Source organism: Salvelinus namaycush, chromosome 19 (assembly GCF_016432855.1).
Source record: "Salvelinus namaycush isolate Seneca chromosome 19, SaNama_1.0, whole genome shotgun sequence".
Taxonomy (NCBI): Eukaryota; Metazoa; Chordata; class Actinopteri; order Salmoniformes; family Salmonidae; genus Salvelinus; species Salvelinus namaycush.
Window position 1 is genome coordinate 11,828,171 of NC_052325.1, and position 26,429 is coordinate 11,854,599.

General features: G+C 45.3%; 1 protein-coding gene across 1 annotated transcript in view; it reads right to left on the bottom strand.

Moving 5' to 3' along the window:
• Positions 1 to 2,894: 2,894 nt before the first annotated feature.
• The window catches only part of LOC120064142 (zinc finger E-box-binding homeobox 2-like), an 82,887-nt gene continuing 59,352 nt past the window's right edge, over positions 2,895 to 26,429 (bottom strand). The window contains exons 3-9 of the mRNA XM_039014509.1: positions 19,029 to 19,301; positions 14,597 to 14,794; positions 14,092 to 14,306; positions 9,803 to 9,911; positions 7,398 to 9,433; positions 6,834 to 6,933; positions 2,895 to 4,988 (exon numbers count right to left, since the gene is read on the bottom strand). Of these exons, the coding sequence (XP_038870437.1) occupies positions 4,402 to 4,988; positions 6,834 to 6,933; positions 7,398 to 9,433; positions 9,803 to 9,911; positions 14,092 to 14,306; positions 14,597 to 14,794; positions 19,029 to 19,301 (3,518 nt within the window). The 3' untranslated portion in view covers positions 2,895 to 4,401. The remainder of the gene's footprint in view (positions 4,989 to 6,833; positions 6,934 to 7,397; positions 9,434 to 9,802; positions 9,912 to 14,091; positions 14,307 to 14,596; positions 14,795 to 19,028; positions 19,302 to 26,429) is intronic.

The window sequence follows — 26,429 nt, forward strand, 5'->3', positions numbered from 1 at the left end:
CATGCTACGTTAGAAAGTCTGCAGTCCACACACTGAACTGTGACATGCTACGTTAGAAAGTCTGCAGTCCACACACTGAACTGTGACATGCTACGTTAGAAAGTCTGCAGTCCACACACTGAACTGTGACATGCTACGTTAGAAAGTCTGCAGTCCACACACTGAACTGTGACATGCTACGTTAGAGAGTCTGCAGTCCACACACTGAACTGTGACATGCTACGTTAGAAAGTCTGCAGTCCACACACTGAACTGTGACATGCTACGTTAGAAAGTCTGCAGTCCACACACTGAACTGTGACATGCTACGTTAGAAAGTCTGCAGTCCACACACTAAACTGTGACATGCTACGTTAGAAAGTCTGCAGTCCACACACTGAACTGTGACATGCTACGTTAGAAAGTCTGCAGTCCACACACTAAACTGTGACATGCTACGTTAGAAAGTCTGCAGTCCACACACTGAACTGTGACATGCTACGTTAGAAAGTCTGCAGTCCACACACTGAACTGTGACATGCTACGTTAGAAAGTCTGCAGTCCACACACTGAACTGTGACATGCTACGTTAGAAAGTCTGCAGTCCACACACTGAACTGTGACATGCTACGTTAGAAAGTCTGCAGTCCACACACTGAACTGTGACATGCTACGTTAGAAAGTCTGCAGTCCACACACTGAACTGTGACATGCTACGTTAGAAAGTCTGCAGTCCACACACTGAACTGTGACATGCTACGTTAGAAAGTCTGCAGTCCACACACTGAACTGTGACATGCTACGTTAGAGAGTCTGCAGTCCACACACTGAACTGTGACATGCTACGTTAGAAAGTCTGCAGTCCACACACTAAACTGTGACATGCTACGTTAGAAAGTCTGCAGTCCACACACTGAACTGTGACATGCTACGTTAGAGAGTCTGCAGTCCACACACTGAACTGTGACATGCTACGTTAGAAAGTCTGCAGTCCACACACTGAACTGTGACATGCTACGTTAGAAAGTCTGCAGTCCACACACTGAACTGTGACATGCTACGTTAGAAAGTCTGCAGTCCACACACTGAACTGTGACATGCTACGTTAGAAAGTCTGCAGTCCACACACTGAACTGTGACATGCTACGTTAGAAAGTCTGCAGTCCACACACTGAACTGTGACATGCTACGTTAGAGAGTCTGCAGTCCACACACTGAACTGTGACATGCTACGTTAGAAAGTCTGCAGTCCACACACTGAACTGTGACATGCTACGTTAGAAAGTCTGCAGTCCACACACTGAACTGTGACATGCTACGTTAGAAAGTCTGCAGTCCACACACTGAACTGTGACATGCTACGTTAGAAAGTCTGCAGTCCACACACTGAACTGTGACATGCTACGTTAGAGAGTCTGCAGTCCACACACTGAACTGTGACATGCTACGTTAGAGATTCTGCAGTCCACACACTGAACTGTGACATGCTACGTTAGAAAGTCTGCAGTCCACACACTGAACTGTGACATGCTACGTTAGAAAGTCTGCAGTCCACACACTGAACTGTGACATGCTACGTTAGAAAGTCTGCAGTCCACACACTGAACTGTGACATGCTACGTTAGAAAGTCTGCAGTCCACACACTGAACTGTGACATGCTACGTTAGAAAGTCTGCAGTCCACACACTAAACTGTGACATGCTACGTTAGAAAGTCTGCAGTCCACACACTGAACTGTGACATGCTACGTTAGAAAGTCTGCAGTCCACACACTGAACTGTGACATGCTACGTTAGAAAGTCTGCAGTCCACACACTGAACTGTGACATGCTACGTTAGAAAGTCTGCAGTCCACACACTGAACTGTGACATGCTACGTTAGAAAGTCTGCAGTCCACACACTGAACTGTGACATGCTACGTTAGAAAGTCTGCAGTCCACACACTGAACTGTGACATGCTACGTTAGAAAGTCTGCAGTCCACACACTGAACTGTGACATGCTACGTTAGAAAGTCTGCAGTCCACACACTGAACTGTGACATGCTACGTTAGAAAGACTGCAGTCCACACACTGAACTGTGACATGCTACGTTAGAAAGTCTGCAGTCCACACACTGAACTGTGACATGCTACGTTAGAAAGTCTGCAGTCCACACACTGAACTGTGACATGCTACGTTAGAAAGTCTGCAGTCCACACACTGAACTGTGACATGCTACGTTAGAAAGTCTGCAGTCCACACACTGAACTGTGACATGCTACGTTAGAAAGTCTGCAGTCCACACACTGAACTGTGACATTTTCACATCCCTTGTATGTGCTTTCTAGTTAGGACATTGGAAAACAAACAGTAGGTTAATCCATCCTCAAACCTGAGAGGCATTATTGCCTTAATCGTGGTAAACGTTTCCCTATGGAGAAATAGGCTATTCTGAAAGATGAGCTGCGTCTTGGCATCCATTGTAAAACAGCTAGTATGTATTTTGTGTGGTTTCTAAGATCCATGTGAGGCCACATATGAGATATAAGCTTACTGTATGTGTCGCAATGGATAACTTTTCACTTCAACCTATGAACATGGATTGAGGACTGCCAATAGTAACACTGGTAGCAATATATTGAGATGAGCGTGATGCAACACAGTCACACACAGTATCTGTGCATGGATTCGCTTCACGCCGTGTACAGCATGGTAGCCAGGGCACCAAAACAGGGGAGAAGTTGAGCCTTGCACTTCAGCGCTCTAGGTTGTAGTGGAAAAAACCCAGTGTGCTGTTCTGCATCTACGTCATATCGCTGAGTTTACCTTTAATACAAATTCTATAGAGATGAGACTGCTATAGGCCTACTCCTAAATGTTTGCAAGTATACATGATCACTGTTAGATTGATAATAAATAGAAGTCATTCAAGTACAAGAAGAATAACACAGCTTTATTCAAATTAATTTTGGCTACATTTAATCGAGCATGGTCATTTCCAAGAGAAATAAAAAAAAATCAATAATAGCCTACTTAAGACATTTTAGAAATGTTCCATCATCAACACCCCCTCTATCTTAATCTCTTTACCTGGATGACTAAAGTGGATTTTTATTGTCAAAAAATACAGTGTTTTCACAATATTGTATCAAAAGTTCCCCAAATTTCGAATTTCCAGTAGTTTAAAGGAAATAAAATGATAAGAACTAAATTGACAATTTTAACAATGACTGTTTTTCCAAATACCATAGAGTGCTTTCTATTCATGATTTTCTCCAATAGTCAATGACAGAATCCTTTACTAAAATATATTTGTTGAGGAACTATAATACTGTACACTACAGTATGAAATAAATACAATTAGGAAATATAAAATGAGTCACATAAATAAAATGGCAATCTTAAAATTTGATTGAAATGTAATTTATGCTTGGGAAAAAAATCTACAAAAACAAAAGTAATACTGAAAAAGGTAATGAAAAATACAGAAAATTGCACAAACATGTAAACTAAAGAACTGCTGTCTCTATCGATGCTAATACTGACATAGGTACTTTGAAAAACTAGGTGAAATATTGATTTAATACTGAAGCCAGAGCAAAGATAATACAAGTAAACTCTGATTTTTACACTGTACAGGGATGGCACTTGCAGAAACGCACAGGTGAAAAGGTTTGCATATAAGGCTTTCTCTTGAGAAAATAAAACATACTAAGTCTCTTGTCTGTCATATGGAGCCCTTCGTATTTCACAATTCTCTATTTCATTCTGTCACTTCATTCCAGTCCATTTTAAGACTCACAACATCCAAATCACACAGGTTTAAAGTTTCCTTCACATAAAGACAAAAAATGGTGTGGTTAGTTTGCCGAGCAAAAGGGAGGGTAGAACCAAGGACATCACAGTAAGTAGTAGACAAAGTACAACACTGACGGACTGCTACCAAGTCTTCAAGCACGGTATAAATATACATAGGGTTTTTTAAATAGTTTTTTATTGTTTTTGTAGTGATTAAAGGGGCAGAGTGCAATTTCCTGGTTTGGGGTATGAACACAATAAAACACAAGGGTTAACAACATTATAGCACCACACAGCTTTTAGGCCTTATTTAACACTGTACATTAAAGACAGCTTCATTTAATTTGTTTATTATAATGATAATCATTTTACATCATAATGTTGATTCTTAAATAATCCCACCCAGCTTGTCGTCTCAACTCTGATGTTGGCAGTCAGTCACCACATTCCATGAGTTCATCATTATGAGCTTCTGAGAAGCTACAAGTTGCTTGACTTAGCCACTGCAGTGCCCTTCTGAAAACATAGCAAGTTTCATGTTTGCTGGAAGAATGGAAAAAGGAAATGAAACAAACCATCATGACAAATATTTTCTGCAAGATTTTCTTTTGCCTGACTGCAGAATTGATTTAATCTGCTTCCTAATGGTCTGACTTGGTGTCTCTTTTCCCTTCTGTTGAACTGTCATCCATCGAATGCGACGCATCTTTCCCCTCATCATCCCTCGCTGTGTCCATCCTTCCGTCACCCTCGTCCTCTCCTTCCCTGAAACTTCCCGCCTCTCGTCTGTCTGTCACCTCCTCATACGTCTCGTCCACTTCCCTCTGTCCTCGTCCTCCCCTCATCCCTCCTTCCGTGCCATCCCTCAGGATGGTGTCGCCCCCGTCCTCCAGCTGGTCCTCGGGGTCTGAGTAGCCCAGCGGCCCCAGACCCTGTAGGTAGGCCCTCCTCATCAGTAGCTCTGTGGGTTCCATGGGGCCCTCGCCCTTGTCCCAGGCCTCCCTCTCCTCCGCCTCCCTCTCAGCTGCCTCCCTCTCTTCGGCCTCCCTCTTGCAGTAGGAGTAGCGGTGGTTCATGTGCTGGGAGTAGGAGCCTGAGTGAGAGAAGCGTTTGCCACACTTGTCACATTGGTATGGCTTTTCGCCAGAGTGCAGACGCGAGTGCTCGATGAGGTGGTGCTTATGTTTGAAGGCCTTCTTACAGATTGTGCACTGGTGTGGTCGCTTTCCTGCGGAGACACAGGAGACAGGGGAGAGGAGGTGTTACTACAGTGTTACTATGGTCCCCTTCTCTAGAAACACAGAAAAACACAAAGGGAAAATAAACAGTTATTCAGGAGAACAGACACGTAGTACACATGTAAAATTAGAGTGAATTTAGTCTGACTTGACACAGAATGTATTGATCATATTATGTGCATACTGAGTGTAAAAGCATGTATATCATCAATACGGATTTCTTCATTCCCTCCATCATGGTGTAAATAATTATAGGACACAATAATGATAGGAATGAGTAATGTTGTGATTGTACAAATAAATACAAGTACATTTCTCAAATACATTTTAGAAAACAAAACAAAGCGTTAAAAGTAAACCTCAATTTATGGTTGACAATCTAACTTTAGAGTTAATTTCAGTTGCTGCTAGAAAACACTGGGGGGAGTCAGGTGGAAATAAAGCGAGCTAAGCCAGTGAACTCAGATGTTTCGAACACCAAGCAAGGTGAAACTGAAGCGCAGCCTGGCACCAGTGAAAGTGTGTTCTCATGACATCATAGGTCCAGATTAAAACGAGTAGGATTAGGCATCCTTCACGGGATGGTGTGACAGTTATATTTATAGGAGGAGGACCTTCACACCACTAGCCCCCTTTGCCCCTCTTCCCCGCCGCCGCAACATGCAGCTCCTCGCACTAAAGGTTTACTACAACTCAGCGGCGCTACCGGAAATATATTCCCTTCCATCTGACTTGTATTAGACAAAATGGGCCTCTGAAATGCAAGTTCAATCGGCCCATATAATAGCACCCTTCCAAAGCGCACATCCCACACTCACATGCACAAACACCTCCCATCCTACGAAAGCCAATACACATAAAGTACACACAGGCGAGCAGCCACGCAACAGAATGCACATACACACACAGACACACACACAGGCGATTCCTATCCTCAGATAGCCTTGGAATGCCTGCGACATCATTCATAGTTGGCATACTTTAAGTGCCCCCCCCCCAACTCGCCCTCCCCACCTCCCCTACAGTGGGACAAAAATAGAGGAGACAGAGAATTCCTCATGGGGCATTCCATTACAGGATACTGAAAGAGAGGAGTCCCCAGGAGGAGAGGTCACATCTTTGAAGATCATTTAAAAAATAACCAAACATGCCACACAGGCAAGCCTCCTATACGACCTGTCATTCTGTTAAATACCACCAGGGTCAACGCAGTAATTCTCGTCCCTGTCACTGAAGGCACAGTATATATACTGTATGTCCCTGTGTCTTAACATACTAGCGTGAACTTTAAAAAGACAGTCCCTCTTGAAGCAGAACATTTGTTTCCAAAATGGCCACTGGTCCTGTTACTTCTGGAGACCATACGATGATGTCATTTAGAATGCCTGGAGTCAGAATGACTACTACTATGGTGTCTGTGATGGATGCAATGATGCTCACTTCTACTTTTACTGAATGTTTATGTAACCGCTTTCATATCCAAACAGCCCACTATTCCCAAACCCCTTGTCAATAAGAAAGGAACATGTTAAAGGTCATGGATCTGAACACATTAGAATGTAAATTATGAAAGACGAGAGGAAAATAACAATTAAGATTGGTGGGGAAAAAATGATATGATCAAGAAGGGGAAAAAAGAGAGAGAGGATGAAATAACAAAAAAGAACAGCTTTCAATGACATAAAACATGGAGGGGGACTGGCACAAAGGTGAAGAGGGAGGGTGGGGTAGAAAACAACTGTCCAAATGTTATATACCTGTGTGTTCATATTTGTGTCTTAGGAGGGAACTGGTCTTCTGGAATGTTTTGTCGCACAAGTCACACGCGTACATACCACTTTCTGTCTTCTTAATCTTCTTCCGGGAGAGGAGTGATTCGTCTGTCAGGTCCTCCAGGCCTGACAGATAGTCCACAGTGCCGTCCAGTAGCTCCCCCTATGAGATGAGAGAGGCATATTGTTCAATTATTTGTAAGTAATCCACACCTGTCACCTAAAACAAAAACACCTTCTGCTCTGAGTTTGATCCCAAGTCTGGACAGGACTTAGTCGTCGATCCGTACGACCTGTGTAAGACCCTTCTTACTGCCCAGGAGAGGAGACAATAAAAAGGGGAACATATGGGCTTTTTAAGTCTGTGTTGTGGATTTGATGTGTGGAATGGACCTATATACAAAACAGGCAGCCACAGTACAAACTCATCTAATTACAGGAAATTATTTGACAAAAACACAACTTTAACATAATTTTTTTACTAATCTAAAACATTTAATTTGTTTTGTGTTGAGTGTAACTTTATCCATTAGATACTAATTTAAAAGGGCAAAATGTTTATTGTTAACCTCTTACTAAAAATGAACTTTAGTGAATGGACCTAAAACCACAAAAGGGCTTGCTTACCTGGAAACCTGGTTTCCGTTGGTACTTCCTCGACCTCTGTTGCATTTCAGCGAATGTAGCCGCCCCAGTTGCATAAGTGTAGGCCATGTGGGGCAGGAAGCTCATTGGATCCAGCCCTGGGTATGGCCTCAGGCCTGGGATGCTGGCCTGGGCCTGCATGAAGCTAGGCGGGGGGAATGCTCCATGTGGGGGCAGAGATGTGTACATGTGACCACCACCAAAGGGGTTGATGCCAAAGATGGGGCTGGCACTCTTCTCCATCTGGTGTCCGCGGTTGCCTCTGTTGTCTCTCTCTGAGCCCAGGAACTCCTTCTTGATGTGGGCCAAGTCCATGGGCTCAGTACCCTGCTCCCGGCTGGAATGGTGGTGGTCACCGTTGCAGTCTGAGATGTAGCCGTTTGGTTTGGACCTCTTTTCTCCCAGTGAGATGCTGTTGCTCATCATGTGTTTTGGCAGAGAAAGGTCCAACGGTGCGTCCCCCCCATGGCCATCCCCTTCAGAGGCCAGGCTGTTTGGAGTGTACGAGCTGCTCTGGGAGTTTTTAGAAGAAGTGGAGGAGAGATTTAGAGGGGATGGAGTTCTGCTTCTAAGCTGGTACAAGGGGTCTAGTGGTTTGTCACCCGTCTGCCTGTTTGCTGTAAACTGGTTGGCCTCTGAGTGTCTGTGGAGAGCGTCACGGTCACCGTTGGTGTTGCCACCGTGTAATTCAGCGAGTGCCATGATACGGTCCACGTGTTGCGGCGTGGACATTGGTGACCTGGTTAGCCTGTGGTGCCTGCGCTTCTCTGCACTGCTCCGCTCTGGCGGCGGTGACTGCTTCCTGGGGTTGGCATTGCCCTTGTTGTGTTGTTGTTGTTGCTGCTGATTCTTCCACTGGGAGAACCACTCAGTGACGAACTCCTGCGGAAGGCCGACTGCGATGGAGATCTTCAGTAACTCCTCTGAGTTGGGTTCTGTGTTCATGGCGAAGTAGGCCTTGAGCACTGACATGTGGTCCTTGAAGGGGTTGACGGGGCTGGTGGCGCCCCTCTCTGAAAGAGAGGACAGCAGGGCGGCCTGCTGGTCTGAGGGGAACACTCCCCTGTGGCTGAGAGACACGTCCTCGCTGGGCTGAAGGTGGTTGATCTCCTCGTTCTTCTTACACAGGTAGCGCTCATGCTGGTGCAGTGGGATGGGCCCTGGGAAGGTCTCCTTGCAGAACTGGCAGGAGAACGGCAGGAATGGAACCAGGTGGCTCTCGTGGTGCGACTTGTCCTCATGATCCGTCGAGTGGTTGAGCCTCTCCTTCTTTATGTCCATGTTGATCTGCCTCTTGGAGTCATTGATCAGGCTCTTGGCCTCATTCACCTTCTCCAGGGTGTAGTCGATGATGCTCTTGGTGGGGCTGCCGTGGCCCACCGCCTGGAAGCTGGCACGCGGAGAGGACAAGGCCATCTTCTGCTCCTCCATCTGAGCTCCCAGCTCCTTCATATAGGCCCTGAGCTTGGAGATCTCCTCCGGGTTCCCATCCATCTTCTGTCGACACACCGTGTTGTCCACAATCTGGAGGACCTTCTGCACCTCGCTCAGGTTGTTCCCCAGGGACCCGTATCCCAGCAGGGGCAGGTCCAACCCCATTCCACCCAGGTGCTGCAGGGGGCTCTGGGATGAGCTGTGGACCCCCAGGGGGCTGCCTCCTCGGCAGGCTCCATTCATGTAGCCCCCTGGTCCTCCGACGCCATATTGGGAGGCCATCAGTAGCCGGTAGTCGTTTAAGTCCATTGGCTCTGCCTTGATGTCCAGTTGGCCCTGCTGATCTTGGAGCCCCATGGGGCGGCCGTTCTCCAGCTTGTGGCGGAGCAGAGCCAGGGCGGGGCTTCCCGGGGAGGAGGCGGTGGAGTTAGGGGAGGAGCCAGCCTTGGCGTTGCCTCCTCCATTACTTACTCGTCCATTGACGGAGAACAGACCGACACACTTCTTGCTGCTGATGTGGGAACTGTAGGAGCCGGAGTGGGAGAAGCGCTTCTTGCAGTTGGAGCACTCGTATGGTTTCTCACCTGTAAAGATAAACAGGTACATACATTTCAAGTTACTCCATTTTGAATGCTTGCAATTGGCTGGTAGTGAAATAGCTGAAGATTTCTTTCAGTGTGAAAATTTGAATTTCTATTTCTATTACACGTCTATTCAACTCTCGTCTTCTTGAGCTATGGCCTCATCCATATGGCGGAATTAGTCAGTTATGAAACAGGTCTGAAACAGTGAGCTATTATAAAACAGAATGACTAATTTACTGACAGAGGCCAAAAAGGAACATTATCAATTTTACTCTTATGGCATGAGCCCTCTCTGTCATCTAGCCACAGTCACATGAATACATTTTAAAATGGTGGGCTGACGCCGGCTTGACTCATCTTAGTACCTACCGCTGTGAATGCGAAGATGCTCCTTCAAGTGATGCTTGTATTTGAAGGCTTTTCCACACTCAGTGCATTTGAACTTGCGGTTGCCGGCCCCTTCACTCAGCAGCTGGGACTGTGGAGGAGATAGAAAAGAGAGTTTTCACATCAGTGCCACCTAAACGTGTTGTGTGTGGGAGTCACAAGTGTGGGAGTCACAAATGAACCAGGCACTGGGCGAGATTTCAAGGTAGCTGGCCTTGAGAAGGAATGTAATGATTTTGTCTTAGCTTCAACGGTAGGCTACTTTGCAACACAATAACCCTCCGTCATAAACGTTAACTACATCTAACTACATAAGTATTTTTTAGGGTTTTATATCTGAAATGGTTTAATAAAAATGATGAAGCGTGCAAGGAACTCATTAATCGATTTTGAGAATAGTTTGTGGGTTGAGTTTTTGTGTTCTGTTCAAAGGTAACTGTTTAGTGTAGGTGCATTTCCTGAAATTCAAATGAGTGCAGATAACAAATAAAAACAGCATGTAGAGAGATAAAGCCCCCACAAAGACCTTTATGAGAAAGATGTGGGAGGTTTTCATGGTACAATTTAAATTTCAAAAAATCCCTTTTCACTAATGCTTGCTGAAGAATCTATATATCGGTGTGTGTTATTGTGTTTGTGTGATTGTGTATGTGTGTATGTATGGCAGCAGGTGACGTTTCAGGTTAGAGCATGTGATTAGGGTTAGACTACTGAATGTGGCTTGAAGGGGACTACATTGTGAAAATGCTAGCGATCTGAAAAATGGGGCCAATGACTGATGTGGTAGAACCTGCCTTCATAACCAAATGTGTGAACAATTACCCCATGCTAAAAATAAATTCCATTGCTCTAGGCACACAGAGGATAAGCAGAGTAGCACAATTCACATGTTTGCACCAATAGCACTCAGTAGCACTCAAATGGAAATCCCTCCACAGTCCGGTGCACTAAGGAAGCCTAGTCATAATGACCTTCCATAGGATCCTTTCTTTAACTCTTTTAACTGTAGAGGAAGTACAGAACTAAACAAACACTTAAAGTCATTTGAGGATTATGATACTCCAGATCACTGGGGAAAATACCATCTGCTCTTATTTAAGCCAGTCTGAAGGAGGATCAGGTGAGGGGGTGGAGGGGGACTCCGGGAGGAAGGAGGGTGGGGTCAGGTGAGGGGGTGGAGGGGGACTCCGGGAGGAAGGAGGGTGGGGTCAGGTGAGGGGGTGGAGGGGGACTCCGGGAGGAAGGAGGGTGGGGTCAGGTGAGGGGGTGGAGGGGGACTCCGGGAGGAAGGGGGGGTCAGGTGAGGGGGTGGAGGGGGACTCCGGGAGGGGGACACCGGTAGGAGGGAGGAAGGAGGGGGTCAGGTGAGGGGGTGGAGGGGGACTCCGGGAGGAAGGAGGGTGCTTATTTGAGGAAATCTGACTATTATCACCACTATAAGTGGACAATTGTAATGATTCCACTGCTTATTTGCATGGTCCGTCATAAGAGACAGTTGTAGGTTCGGTTTTAGGACAGAAAAAAAGGCCTATACTTTTGTTTTTTTGTCTTTATGTTTACAAATTGCTGGTTGTAAATGGTTGTACTGATTCCCTGGTTAAAATCAAAATACAAAATTAAATACAATTTCATCCTTCACACGAATTGGTAAACAACAGGTGTAGACTAACAATGAGAAGCTTACTAGCGGGGCCAAACAATGCAGAGAGAAAGACAATAGAGAAATAGAAGACTGAAACACGTATTTAAAAAAAGTCATATTTAAATACACAATCAGTAACTGTCACACCCTGATCTGGTTCACCTGTCCTTGTGATTGTCTCCACCCCCCTCCAGGTGTCGCTTATTATCCCCGGTGTATATATATCCCTGTGTTTCCTGTCTCTGTGCCAGTGTAACGGATGTGAAATGGCTAGCTAGTTAGCGGGTACGCGCTAATAGCATTTCAATCGGTTACGTCACTTGCTCTGAGACCTGATGTAGGGTTTCCCCTTGCTCTGCAAGGGCCGCGGCTTTTGTGGAGCGATGGGTAACGACGCTTCGTGGGTGTCAGTTGTTGATGTGTGCAGAGGGTCCCTGGTTCGCGCCCGTGTCGGGGCGAGGGGACGGTTTAAAGTTATACTGTTACATTGATGCTGTTGACCCGGATCACTGGTTGCTGCGGAAAAGGGGGAGGTCGAAAGGGGGGTGAGTGTAACAGATGTGAAATGGCTAGCTAGTTAGCGGGTACGCGCTAATAGCATTTCAATCGGTTACGTCACTTGCTCTGAGACCTGAAGTAGGGTTTCCCCTTGCTCTGCATGGGCCGTGGCCTTTGTGGAGCGATGGGTAACGATGCTTCGTGGGCGACCGTTGTTGATGTGTGCAGAGGGTCCCTGGTTCGCGTCGGGGCGAGGGGACGGTTTAAAGTTATACTGTTACACCAGTTCGTCTTGTTTGACAAGACAACCAGTGGTTTTCCTTGCTCCTATCTTTTCCAGTCTCTGTTTGTTTCTAGTCCTCCTGGTTTCGACCCTTGCCTGTCCTGACTCCAAACCCGCCTGCCTGACCACTCTGCATGTTCTGACTACCAGCCTGCCTATCCCGTTGTACTGTTTTGGACTCGGATCTGGTTTCTGACCCCTGCCTGTCCTGACTCCAAACCCGCCTGCCTGACCACTCTGCATGTCCTGACTACCAGCCTGCCTATCCCCTTGTTTTGTTTTGGACTCAGATCTGGTTTCTGACCCCTGCCTGGCCTGACCTCGAGACCGCCTATCGTCTGGTACTGTTTGGACTCTGACCTGGTTTATGAACTCTCGCCTGTCCCCGACCTGCCTTTGCCTACTCCCTTTGTTATAATAAATATCGTAGTTCTACCATCTGCCTCGTGTCTGCATTTGGGTCTCGCCTTGTGCCCTTATAGTAACGATAACTAGGCTATATACACGGGGTACCAGTACCAAGTCGACGTACAGGGGTACGAGGTAATTGAGGTAGACATGTACAAATAACTAGGAATAAAGTGACAGATAATAAACAGTAGCAGCACTATCTATAAAACTGGTACTTAATAAACGCTATGCTCAGTGAAAGCACTGCGTATTGAACCATAGGAAATGGTCCAAATCTCTGCTACTATGTATGAGTGCTCATTTCTAATCAAATCTGGTCCATTTCTAGCAACAGCTGATGTAAAACGTCAGATGGCCCGAGGAAGGCAATATGCTAGCACATCCCACGCAGGCCTCACTAAAGGAAGACGTTTGGGGGAGCGCAACACAATGCAGCTGTGAACAAGCTGTGTGGGGGTCTGAAGCAGTGTGGGGGTCTGAAGCAGTGTGGGGATCTGAAGCAGTGTGTGGGTCTGAAGCAGTGTGGGGGTCTGAAGCAATGTGTGGGTCTGAAGCAGTGCGGGGTCTGAAGCAGTGTGGGGGTCTGAAGCAGTGTGGGGGTCTGAAGCAGTGTGGGAGTCTGAAGCAGTGTGGGGGTCTGAAGCAGTGCGGGGTCTGAAGCAGTGTGTGGGTCTGAAGCAGTGTGGGGGTCTGAAGCAGTGTGGGGGTCTGAAGCAGTGTGGGGGTCTGAAGCAGTGCGGGGTCTGAAGCAGTGTGGGGGTCTGAAGCAGTGTGGGGGTCTGAAGTAACTTGTTTAATGTGAGAGGAGTAGAGGATGACAGGAAGAGGAAAGGAGAATACTAATTCACTCAAGAGAATATGATTCTCCATGCAGAAGAAAAGAGCATCCAGTCACCATGAGGAAGCCATTAAAGCCATTATAATTAACACAAATCTTAAAAGGAAAAATAAATGAGTGAAGGGCAGTGACCTAAAATGATACTGTGTGTTTCACCCAGATCGTTGGTCGACCCACACAACGATACAACAGTGTGAAGGAGATGAGATGAGGAAAGAAAAGAGTAAAAGAAAAACGGAAAAACATCACCCTGTCTGTCTGTCTGTCTGTCTGTCTGTCTGTCTGTCTGTCTGTCTGTCTGTCTGTCTGCCTGCCTGCCTGCCTGCCTGCCTGCCTGCCTGCCTGCCTGTCTGCCTGTCTGTCTGTCTGTCTGTCTGTCTGTCTGTCTGCCTGCCTGCCTGCCTGCCTGCCTGCCTGCCTGTCTGCCTGCCTGCCTGCCTGTCTGTCTGTCTGTCTGTCTGTCTGTCTGTCTGTCTGTCTGTCTGTCTGTCTGTCTGTCTGTCTGCCTGCCTGCCTGCCTGCCTGTCTGTCTGTCTGTCTGTCTGTCTGTCTGTCTGTCTGTCTGTCTGTCTGTCTGTCTGTCTGTCTGCCTGTCTTACCTGATCGATCCCTGGCTTGTGCATGGCCATATGTCTCTCCAGCAGTGTTCGGTGTGAGAAGGTCTCGCTGCACAGTGGGCAGGGTATGCTCTCCTCGTGCTTCTCATGGCGGTACTTGATGTGCTCCTTGAGCGATGTCAGACGCTTGTAGCCCCGGTCGCAGTAAGGACAGGTCAACAGTTGGGTGAAAGAATCTGGAGTCCCAGGTGACTGTTCTGTACAGGGGAAAGGAGGAGGAGTTGTCATAAGGTCAGCCAGTAGACCCTGATGGGTAGCATGCCCAGGTTGTAAACAGAGGAGGTGCAAAAAGCAACATGATTATCTCTGCTTCACAAAGACTCTATGTAGAGTCACCATCAGCTTACACTTGAACACAGACTACCCATAAAAGTCAGTCAGTAACACTATTGGGGACAAAGGCACAGAGGTGGAAGGCCTTAAATGCCGTTTCTGAGACTGCAAATAGTCAGAGATTTACTGTAAAATGGATTTTATGGATTCTCACCGTTTTCGTTTTCGTCTTGCCCAATGGTTTCGGGAGTTCCGAGTCGTGTCACTTCCTCTGGGGCTTCTGGGTAAATGATGGCGGTGTCGCCACGCTGGAGGTATTCAGCGATGCTGGCCGAGAGGCCGTCACTCTCCTCCAGTTTACTACACTTAGTGAAGTAGTTGTCAAGCTCTGACACCCCATTCATACCATTAACTGTATAAGATGAGGAGGAGGATGGAGAGGGGGAAAATGAGGAGGAGGAGAGGGGGAGGGGGAGGTAGAGAAGAAGAGAGAGGAAGACAAATGAGAACATTGGTCGGTCTCCATCCTCCTTCCCCCATTTTGAGATGTGCTGCACAGCTACATTATATTGGCCACACAGGGAAACAGACTGGTCTCTAAATGTGATGAAGGACACTGAGGGAGGGAAGCATTAAGCCACTACTTAGAGGGGAGTATACATTTAAGTTACCGTTAATGATGCCATGTAATGGCCTTGACAAAGAAAAATAAGAGATAAGTTCATCATTAAGTGATGTTCACAACCCATTTTAAAGCTTTTAGACATTTTAACTTAAACATTTCCTAGTGTAACGGGTAATTGGTTTAGGTTGCAATTAGATTTTCTGGTTTACAGATCTCACTTAGAATTCTCTCTCTACATAATGTAAAGCAGAGATTTGATTATGAGTAAGAAGATGTGAGGCTATATCTGCTAAACAGTCAGTGTAGGTGTAATGGTACATCAGGTGTCTAATGTATTCATCAGCTGATTTAACAAATCAGGGCAGTTAGTGTGGCTACATTTATTTGTCTTAGGAGCTGTGACACAGATTCTGTGTTTATATTTGTTGTTGAAAATATCCTTAAAACGAAGGACACTGAACTGTCCCCAAGAGGCTTGGATCCCTTGAAGTTACTTTAGGCAAGATTGTGTTGATAAAATGCTTAACTGCAAAGACATTATGATTCACTGCCAGGACAAACTACAATTTTAAACCAATTTGAAAGTACATGAATCAAACAAATGAGATTTAGGTCAAAATTCAATTTTGTAGCAAGATGTGATTTGTGCTGCACTCCCACTCAACCTGCAGATGTTTGCTTTCCCTCGCTTTGATGCACGAGGAGGGACATTATCTCTCATGGCCCTTGACTGTGTGTATGTGTTTCCTATTAGGTATATCACCTGCTGCAAGGGGTTATAATCATGTCTCTTCCTAGTGTGTTATATATATATATATTTTTTAGGTGGTAGATCAGTTTTAATATTGCAGATAGATTGTAGCTTTCATCAATGTATGTGTCTGCATCATTTCCAATCCCCCATATATTGTTTTGCAAATGTATATATGGGGCTCCTGAATGGCGCAGCGGTCTAAGGCACTGCATCTCAGTGCCAGAGATGTCACTACAGACCCTGGTTCGATTCCAGGCTGTATCACTACCGGCCTTGATTGGGAGTCCCATAGGGCAGCACACAATTGACCAGCGTTGTTAGGGTTTGCCGGGGTAGGCCGTCATTGTAAATAAGAATTTATTCTTAACTGACTTCTCTAGTTAAATAAAAGTTAAATAAAGAGGGTGGAAGTCACCTGTACCACTTCCTACAGAGTGAAGAGACTGCTCTGGCCCCAAGGGATCATATTCATCCTTCCTTTCATCTATGAAGGAGAGGAGAAAAAGGCTCAAAATCAGACAATCAACTGTGGCTAACACAGCACTCAATAAACTGAAGTATGACCATGGTTTAACACTCGAGGCAAAGTCAACTAGAATGCACATGCTACCCTGACAATTCAGTGAAGTACCTCTTTCCATTCAGCCACGGCTTGTAATATGAATGTATTTTCCTGATAATGAGGGACAGGCAGGCGAGGGGTGTACATATACTGTGCCCATTGTGTTTGTTCCCCCTGGCCACAGTCATGTGACTCCTCAACAGGAGTCACAAGAATCATACGCTTTCCCTCTTCAAAGGAGGGATATACAACACCCCTGCCTGCATGCTGCAGCAGAGGAGAGGGAGGGCGGGGGGGGGGAGGAGAACAGTCAGATTTTCTCCCCCCTCTTTCATTTACAGCAGGTTACTTTTCAAAACTTCCTTCCTCATGAGCAATGTGTCATACAGGAACTTGATGCTGTGCTTTTTTATACCAAAATAGTCTTGCTATGAGTCAAATGAGTCACAAGGTACTATACACAACCTATTGAGAACATGTCAACATAGGATCCATGTTGATAGTCGATTGGCAGCCTGATAGTCAATTGGACTTTGTTGAAGGTAGAATGTATGGGAATTAGCAGGTAGCTATCCTACTTAAATTTCTAAATATTGTGGATGAAACTATTTTCTTTCTCATAATTCCAAGATGAAATGTAATCAAGAAGCGAGGTCTCACACTTCTCCTTACAATGTTTCGCCCCTGCACCACGCAGATAAAATGGTGGTGCTGCATGTTTCAGAGAACAACTGCAAAAATGCATGCCTCTCCTGATGGGGAAAGCAAGTGTTGCTTCCCTTCGCCTCAACTTCAGAATCACTGCCAGACTTTACAGAATGAGTTTCATTCAGCCAACATGGGGCTTTTTGTGGGTTCCAGGCCTCAGAGTAAGGACAAAGACATGTGAGTACTGTCTGTGTCACTGTCGTAGAATCTAGACACTGTACTCAAGTTTCATTCTATTTTCAGTAGGCCCCTCCTTCACTACACTTACAGTACTACTTGCACTGTATTTGAAATCTGAAATATAAAATGGAGGCTCTTTGTGTTTTTCACTCAGTAGTCTTTTTTTTCCTAGAGAGGCAGAGGCAAGATGGCGTGTACAGTAAATTAGCATTTCTGTTATTTTTGTGGTAAATCTTGATTCGATCCTTTGTGCATTCTCGATGTGACTCAGTACCTTGAAGTGACACCCAAGTCTTTTACATCTGTTACCTGAGTGAAATGAATATAACAAATATGTGAGTTGTCTATCTCTCATCTTTCATCAGTTTACATATAAATGTCAAATGCCAGTTGAATTCAAATCAAACCACTCAGCAAATAGCTAGGTTAGCATTAGCTATAATGGACTGTTAGCAGATGTGCTAATCTGCCATTGATTTATTTTTACAGCTTTCTTATAATGATCATGATAATAATGATTCTATACACATATGCTCCCCATATCAAGGCTCTTTTCATTTACATTTCGTTTTGGACCGGGTTCAAATTTTCTAAAACTATTTCCCAGTCCCTCATATTTCCCAATTCAGCAGCGCAGCTCGCCACCAAGTCATTAACAGAGACGGATAGTCAACGCAGGTCCATTTAAAAAAAAAAACTGGGTGTCTCGCATGAGTTTTCTCTGCACTCTGTATCTGTCAGGCGGCCACAGAATGGTGGGCCTATTAAGCATGTAAATGGCCGTCATAAAGCTCCGAATTTCATTTAGGGATGTTAATGAGTTCTGCAAAAGCCTGGCTCCCTCTTTAACGATCCCGTTTGGCTTCTAATTAAAAGTATTTGTCTTTGCGGCCCTGGCGACACCAGTTGTCCTGTCACTGATGCAGATGAGTTGGAAGGGGAGGGGGGAATGGAGAGGGAGGAAAAGAGAAAGAGAGAGAGGGTGGGTTGACAGGTTATACATGCGCTACTTGGTTATCATTGGTAGCTCTGCCTGTATGTGGGAGTTAGAGGCTCCGTTGGTCACAGCCCACTAAACTGAGTCTAATTATAAGAGTTACAATTATGGGTCAATAGAATGAAAGGCTGGCTGTTTCACAGCGCTTCATATATTGAACTAAAATATTGTGACATTCTCCTCTGCCGAGACCTTGAGAATATTGAACTGTTTGGAGTTGACTTTATTCCTCGAATGTATGTGAAACCAATAAGGAGACAATGCTTTTACCGAGCCAAGACAACAGAGAGAGAAACATTGATGAGACAGTGCTTTTACAAAACCAAGACAAAAGAGAGAAGGAGAGCAAAGAGGGGACAGAGAACGGCGAGAGGTCAGAGGTCAGAGGTGCTAGAGGGTGTGAACAGTCATACAGAGATGAGTATGGGGGTGAGGGAGGTGGTTTTGCGATGTGAGCCTGTGAAGCAGCTAGAGTGCTGACTGTATTTCAGCAGCAACACGTCTCACTAGAATAGTGCACTGTGTTAATCTCTACAATCTCCTGTCAACCTCACAGAGATACGGAAATTGAAAAAATAGACAGAGTATAGAACAAAGCCATTTCCCAGGCTACAACTATTTTAGCAGAAACTGAAGAGGTGAATATACTGTATTATTATGAGTTCTGTAATTGATATACATAAGTGAAGTGTGTTGATTGATTTACTGTCAAAGCACTTTGTAAAAAAGGCTGATGTAAAAAAGGGTAATATAAATGCATTGGTTTGATATAGGCTACTAATTTATATTGTGCAGGTGTTGACCTGATCAGATCACTCACCAGTCCCATTGAGGTGTCTGTGTTGGTTGTCTCCCAGGCGGCAGGCGTGGTGGTGGCTCTGCCGCCCGTCCCTGCCCTCTGATCCCTCTGCTCCACCCCTGTAGGACAGCAGGGCGTGGCCCACCCTGGGTGATGCCTCCAGGTTAGGCACGCTGGCTCCGGCAGGGCTACCACCCTCCTCCCCATTGGTCAGGCCATTCTCCTCTGAGAGCAGCGTCTTGTCATCCTTGTCTGTCTCAGAGCTCATCTCCACCACATTCTCATAGGTCAGCACTGCAAGACACAAACAAAGAGACCCTGTTAGGTTTCTAAAACAACATCCGCCTAACTCGGCTCTGATGGTAGGAAGGAGAAAGTCGCATTCCTGCTTTGAATAGTTTGGGGAGCTTTATATACAGAGCAGACAACCTAGGAACCAAATGGACAGCTTATAATATTACATCCCTGAACCTTGATAAAAATGTGGTTCATTTTGATTCAGGCTGAACTCAAGGGCCTTCACGGTAACCTATAAATATGTCGACTTTGGTGTAGATGAAAAATACTCTGATAAAGGTGCATGAGAAAAGCAGACCTAGGCCCAAAAGAAAAAGAGGGAGGTGGGAACAAATAACATAACAAAATGTAAAAGCCATGACATCATGGGAACTAGGCGCAGGAAAGGGGGCCCTCGGGGATAGAAAATAGAGCCCAATTTTCAGGTTCATTTTGAGTTCTGTGTATGCCTAATAAAGCAATATTTCGCCAAGCTTTCATGCACGTTATCTCTGGAGGGCGCTGCCAACTCCATACAGCGAATGGGAAGTGGCTTAAAATTATGCGTTTTTGAAGTCAATTGCTTGTTTGGAGATATTATTTTGTTCCCCTCAACAGTTTTTGGAAACCATAAACCTTTACATCCCAACGGCATACCATTCCCATTCCCAACACACACGTTCCCATGGAAGAGAATAAAAAATACGTTTTTTTCACTTTTCCCCTTTGGGTACATGGAGATTAGGCATTGCATATCTGTTCATAATATGATCTTTGTCTGACTGTATGGTTCGGCACTTGCCTCCTGGACAACTGCACAACAGGTGCAAATTAAAAAGGGTAAGCACGGTGGGGTGGGCTGAAATCTGCTGACCCGGGCTGAATTCCAAGAGCAGCGGAGGGGGGTGTAGGGCGTGGGACAAAACCCTTTTTAATAAGAGGTGTGACCACAAGGATTTAGGGGGAGTTCAGACAGGGTAATGCCCTCTCCGATCAAAAAAGAAAAGAAAGAGAGATGGAGAGAAAGAAAAGGCTGAAAAGTGAGACGTGAAAACACGTTGTGTGGTCTAGGTATATGTTGGATATAATATGATTTCATTTAACGTCTTAACCCCGCGCTCACCCTCACACACCCTCCCCTCTTTAGTCCCGCCGCTACAGCAACAGCAGTGGATTTGCCTTTTCGCTGAATTCAATATCTGACCCTTTTTTTAAATGTATTCTGAGCTAAGAGCAGTTTGGGAAAGACCAGTGAAAAGACCAGCTAGCATCCTATCCACTTTAAGAAATGATGTTTTTGAGCGTGTTATTATGCCACAGAAGATAAGTAGGCACATTTACTTTAGGAAAGGATAGTATTCAACTCATTTCTTCCTGGAAAAAGAGAGAGAAAGATGCATGCTTCCCATTCCTAGAATAACTCACCAGCCGACAAAGATAAATGTTTGCGGGGAAAAACACGAAGACGACTGTTTGTTTGTTACTTTACTTATGTTGCTCAGATACTTGGCCAGTGTGTGGCTGTTTTGTATCTGTGTTGCGGTGGGTGGTAGGCGGTAGGCGGACGAAAAAAATTCAGTGACCTCCCAAACAAAAGCAATTCATTGAACTGTTTGTCTCCCCGGTCACATGGTCTAGTAGTGTGGCAGATGTTACAGGACTAAAGCTACAGGCTAAAGACTACAGAGCCTGGTTCCTCTCTAGGTTTCTTCCTAGGTTCCTGCCTTTCTAGGGAGTTTTTCCTAGCCACGTGCTTCTACATCTGCATTGCTTGCTGTTTGGGGTTTTAGGCTGGATTTCTCTATAGCACTTTGTGAAAAGGGCTTTATAAATACATTTGATTGATTGATACAGGCTGGGATCTCAGTTGCTGTGTGTCTCTAAATCAATAGTTCTGGTTGGAAATGACTTTAGACATGCTACCTATACGTACAAGCTGCCACTACTCTTGATGGTAGTTAGAAAACCGTTTTCTGTAGGTTTGAGTTAGGATAAAGCGAGTTGTAACAACTCTGCCACAGAGAGAGCCAGGGAGTGAGTGTGCTTTGTCTCCGGTGACATCTTTGATGGCGCACCACCCTTCGCTCCATCTTGTCGCACCTCCATTGTGTGTGGAACGCCGCCGTTCCGACCTGCTGAACTCACAGAGATCCATTGTCTCCGCCCGTCACCTATCCATCCATCGATTCATTGTGCTCATTCAAGGATCCCGAAACAAAGCAGCAACAACGCTTGCTACTTTCATCAGACCGCTTCTCACTGCCTCTCTCTCGCTCCCTCTGCTACTCTCTCTCCCTCTCTCTCTGCTGTTCTCTCTCTCCCTCTCTCTCTCTGCCTCTCTCTCTCCCCCTCTCTTTCTGCCTCTCTCTCCCTCTCTCTCCCTCTCCCTCTCTCTCTCTCCCTCTCCCTCCCTCTCTCTCTTCCTCTCTATGTCTGCCTCTCTGTCTGCCTCTCTCCCTCTCCCTCCCTCTCTCTCTCTCTTTTCTCTCCATCTTTCTCCCTCTCTGTGTCTGCCTCTCTCCCTCTCTCTCTCGACTCTCCCTCTCTCACTCTCCCTCTCTTGCTCAGCTCCCCTGAATGAGACATTAGCTCCGAGTCAAACGTTTGGGGGTCTCTAAATAATCTTAATTTAACCATTCACCTTTTTCTTTAAAAAGGCAGTGGTTATTATGAAAATAAAAGTACCTCCACCTCTCTATAATGGTTTAAAATTCTATAGAGAGGCGCTGTCCACTCAGTAGTGCTGAATTTCAGCCTCAGCTGAGCTCCCTTAAAAGCATAGCTTTTCCAAAATAGCCTATTAGTTTAATCCAATTCATTAGATTTATCCGTTATTTTATCATTGTTTGCTTTTCTCAGTCAGCTGTTTAGAGCGCTCATTTCTTTGTTTTTCAGGTGTGTGTGGGTATTGGTGTTCTCCGTGGCCACAAGAAGTCAACCATCTATTTAACTTTATTATTTTCTATCAAAATGTGTTTTCTTTCCTGGATCAGCTGATGATGGTCGACAATATCACTAGACAACTAGACATCAACGCGCTTCCAATCCATCCAGCTAGATTTTCGAGTTCCCAGTTGTTTTGTTACGCGAGATAAGCAGTTTTTTCTGAAACCTTGTGTGTGTTCATATTGTGTAAAATTGCCTCGGCTGTGATGGTAGGCTACCAGCAGTGGTGCAAGTCTAGTGGAGGGTAAATACAGGTAAACGCTGTTTACCCACCTTTTTCATAAATTTGCATTGAAAGTATAGGGAGCGTACATTTTTTTCACCACGACCCGCAATCAGAGTTTAGCCCCTTTATTTAACACACTAGGCTAGATCACTGGCTACAGGTAGGCCTATTTAAAGCTCATGGTAATACACACTGTAGCCTAGGCTAGTAAATTAACTGTGTGTTAGGGTGACTGAACATGACAGTTTGTCCTGTGACACTTCCGGCCTCATTTCATTTGTCCCGACTACAAAGACGGTCAATTTGTCAACAAGACGCAATCACCAAATGTCCTTAGGAACACTTTCTGGTGTTTTGTAAACAGATGTTTGGATGCTGGAGTTATTTCGGAGTGGACGAACATGCACAGGTAGCCTACATTTTTGAAGTTATTTTTTGACAGTCAGATAATATAAGGCCATTCATTTCTATTGTTACGTGACATCTTTACTATTTGTTCCATAAAAAAGAGACCCTCCCCCCAGTAAGCAGCGTTCCAAGCCGGGCTGTGTTGGCCGTCACAGACACACCTACGCCTGCTAACAGTTCCATCTGAAAATGATCACTGAGTCTCCATCAGAATATCATGTTCATGTTGCTGTCCGAATCATCTGTTGTATTTATCTCAACTCAAACATTATTTCCCCTGGCTTCCAGCCTAGCATTTAGTTTGGTACAGCAGGGGTTAATATAAGCCTAGAATTTAGTTTGGTACAGCGGGGTTAATATAATCCTAGCATTTAGTTTGGTACAGCAGGGGTTAATATAAGCCTAGCATTTAGTTTGGTACAGCGGTGGTTAATATAAGCCTAGCATTTAGTTTGGTACAGCGGGGGTTAATATAAGCATTTGGTTTGGTAGAGGGTGGTTAATATAAGCCTAGCATTTAGTTTGGTACAGCGAGGTTAATATAAGCCTAGCATTTAGTTTGGTACAGCGGCGGTTAATATAAGCCTAGCATTTAGTTTGGTACAGCGAGGGTTAATATACGCCTAGCATTTAGCTTGGTACAGCGGGGGTTAATATAAGCCTAGCATTTAGTTTGGTACAGCGGGGGTTAATATAAACCTACCATTTAGTTTGGTACGGCGGTGGTTAATATACGCCTAGCATTTAGTTTGGTACAGTGGTGGTTAATATAAGCCTAGCATTTAGTTTGGTACAGCGGGGGTTAATATAAACCTACCATTTAGTTTGGTACAGCGGTGGTTAATATATGCCTAGCATTTAGTTTGGTACAGCGGGGTTAATATACGCCTAGCATTTAGTTTGGTACAGCGGGGTTAATATAAGCCTAGCATTTAGTTTGGTACAGCGGGAGTTAAATATAAGCCTAGAATTTAGTTTGGTACAGTGGGGTTAATGTAAGCCTAGCATGTTGTGTGGTACAGCAAGGGTTAATATAAGCCTAGTATGTTGTGTGGTACAGCAGGGGTTAAGATAAACCCAGGATTTCGTTTGGGAAGTGGTTTGGTAAGCCTCGCTGTTCTGGGTGTCTGAACTCAGAAACAATGTTTCACTTTAGAAATTTGATCTCTGTAGTACCATACATAGAGTGAACGGTGCCCAAACGAGACAACTTTTTTTGAGCAAGTCGAAATCACGCATCAACGTCATTGTCATGGACATATCCATGATGTAAAAATCCCAATTGAATGAAAGCTCTAACAAACAAAAATGCAGCTAGGTTCATTGTTTGACGTGACTGAGTTAGCTGAAGTTGACGAGCTAGCTAGTAAGTGACACGAACCTTAGCTATCCAGCCTGCATAGCAACCAATTTGTTTAGAATGGACGACCAGAACTTTTGCATAGCAACTATGCAACAATAATTAATGACTGGCTCGCGTCTGTAGCAACATGACCAAAATAACTAATAACCAGATTTTTGTCCGGACTATATCTTCTGGTGGAAGAATTCAATTGTATGATTTGACTTATCAAATGAATGTTTTAATGAAAATATATCATTCATTGTTATTTTTAAATACCATGTCAGGCTGAACAACCCCATTTACCTGTGACTGTATTCATGATACAGCACAGCCTCTTGTGGCTTATTTAAGCAATGAGGCATGAGGGGGTGTGGTATATGGCCAATATACCACGGCTAAGGGCTGTTCTTATGCGTGACGCATCGCGGAGTGCCTGGACACAGCCCTTAGCCGTGGTATATTGACCATACACCACAAACCCCCGAGGTGCCTTATTGCTATTATAAACTGGTTATCAAAGTAATTAGAGCAGTAAAAATAAATGTTTTGTCATACCCGTGGTATACGGTCTGATTTACCACGGCTGTCAGCCAATCAGTATTCAGTGCTCTAACCACCAAGTTTAAAATACTTAAATAAACCCCATCATAATTTGAATATAGTACAAATCCACTAAATCCTATGAAACAGACATCCCAGTATCAAGACCATTAGCTACAACTGTTTGTTTCAATATGAGCTAACTGCCTTTGAGGAGCATATAAATGCGCTAACTAACAGGTGCATACCATACCTGTCACATATCATATTAATTCCATAAAAGACAACCCTGTCCACATCATCGCCTGTCCCACAGCGCGTCCTCAGGCTCTGCAGAGACCACACCTGCCCTCTCCTCTCCTGGGGGAGGCTTCCTTCCTCGTCGTCCATTTTAAACAGCCCCACAGTTCAACAGACACATCAGACAGAGCCCTTGCATATGCCACGAGGCGCTAGTATCTACTCCATACAGTCTCTTTCTCTCTATCTCTCTTCCTTTCTCTGTGCGGCTCTTCCATGAAAAAAGCCATATTTGATATGTGTTTGATATGATCATAAAAATAAATAGACATTTTTCAGGTCTACTGCTGGCTCCAGGTGATCCGCACGCTCTCCTGTCTCTCCTGTCTGCCGCTACCACTGCCTGGATAATGAGAGATGAGGTGGAAGCTACCAGAGGAAAACTGCTCTCTCTGTTCTACCTCTCTCTCTTTTCTCTCTCTCTCTCTCTCTCCCTCTGCCTGTGAGCGGTGCAGATCACCTGAGCGAACAACTGGAGGGGAAGGGGGAGGGGGAGGGGAAGTTGGAGGGGAAGGTGGAGGGGCAGGTGAGGGGGAGGGGGAGGGGCAGGGGAAGGTGAGGGGGAGGGGCAGGGGAAGGTGAGGGGGAGGGGAATGAGTAGGTCAGGAAGCGTGGTCTGAACACTGTGGAAATGAGGTGGCTGACTTAGCTACTGCAGGCTGGAAGTGGTCCAACATCCATCTAATGATAATCCCAGGCAGACAAGTAGGGATTTTCCACACACAGGGAGGTGGGAAATAAAAGTGTAATATTATTTCTTGAGAATATTACATGGAAATAGCCTACAGTATGATTGATTTGCCATAATACCACAACTACTCTCAGGGAGGTGAAATGTAGATGTTTCCCATACAGTAGCTGTTGCATTTTTTATCAGCTGGCAGAGTAGGCAGGAGGCTTTACAAGGTGTGTGTGTGTGTGTGTGTGTGTGTGTGTGTGCGTGTGCGTGTGCGTGTGCGCGTGCGCGTGCGCGTGTGCGTGTGTGCGTGCGTGTGTGTGTGTGTGTGTGTGTGTGTGAACGTCAGGGGTGTAACAGCCAGGAGGAAGTGTAACAGCCAGGAGGAATTTATCTAGGGGGTCCTGAGCTGGAATATATCTAGGGGGTTCTGAGCTGGAATTTATCTAGGGGGTTCTGAGCTGGAATGTATCTAGGGGGTTCTGAGCTGGAATATATGTAGGGGGTTCTGAGCTGGAGAAAAGGAGAGAGAAATAAGAAAGAGAGAGCAAGAGAAAGATTTACTCCGGCGCCCAGACGGCCCACCTTTCCCCTTACTCCCTCCCTGCTTTATTCTCTCCCTGCTTTACTCTCTCCCTCCTTTCCTCCCTCCCTCCTTTCCTCCCTCCTTCCTTTCCTCCCTCCTTCCTTTCCTCTATTCCTCCT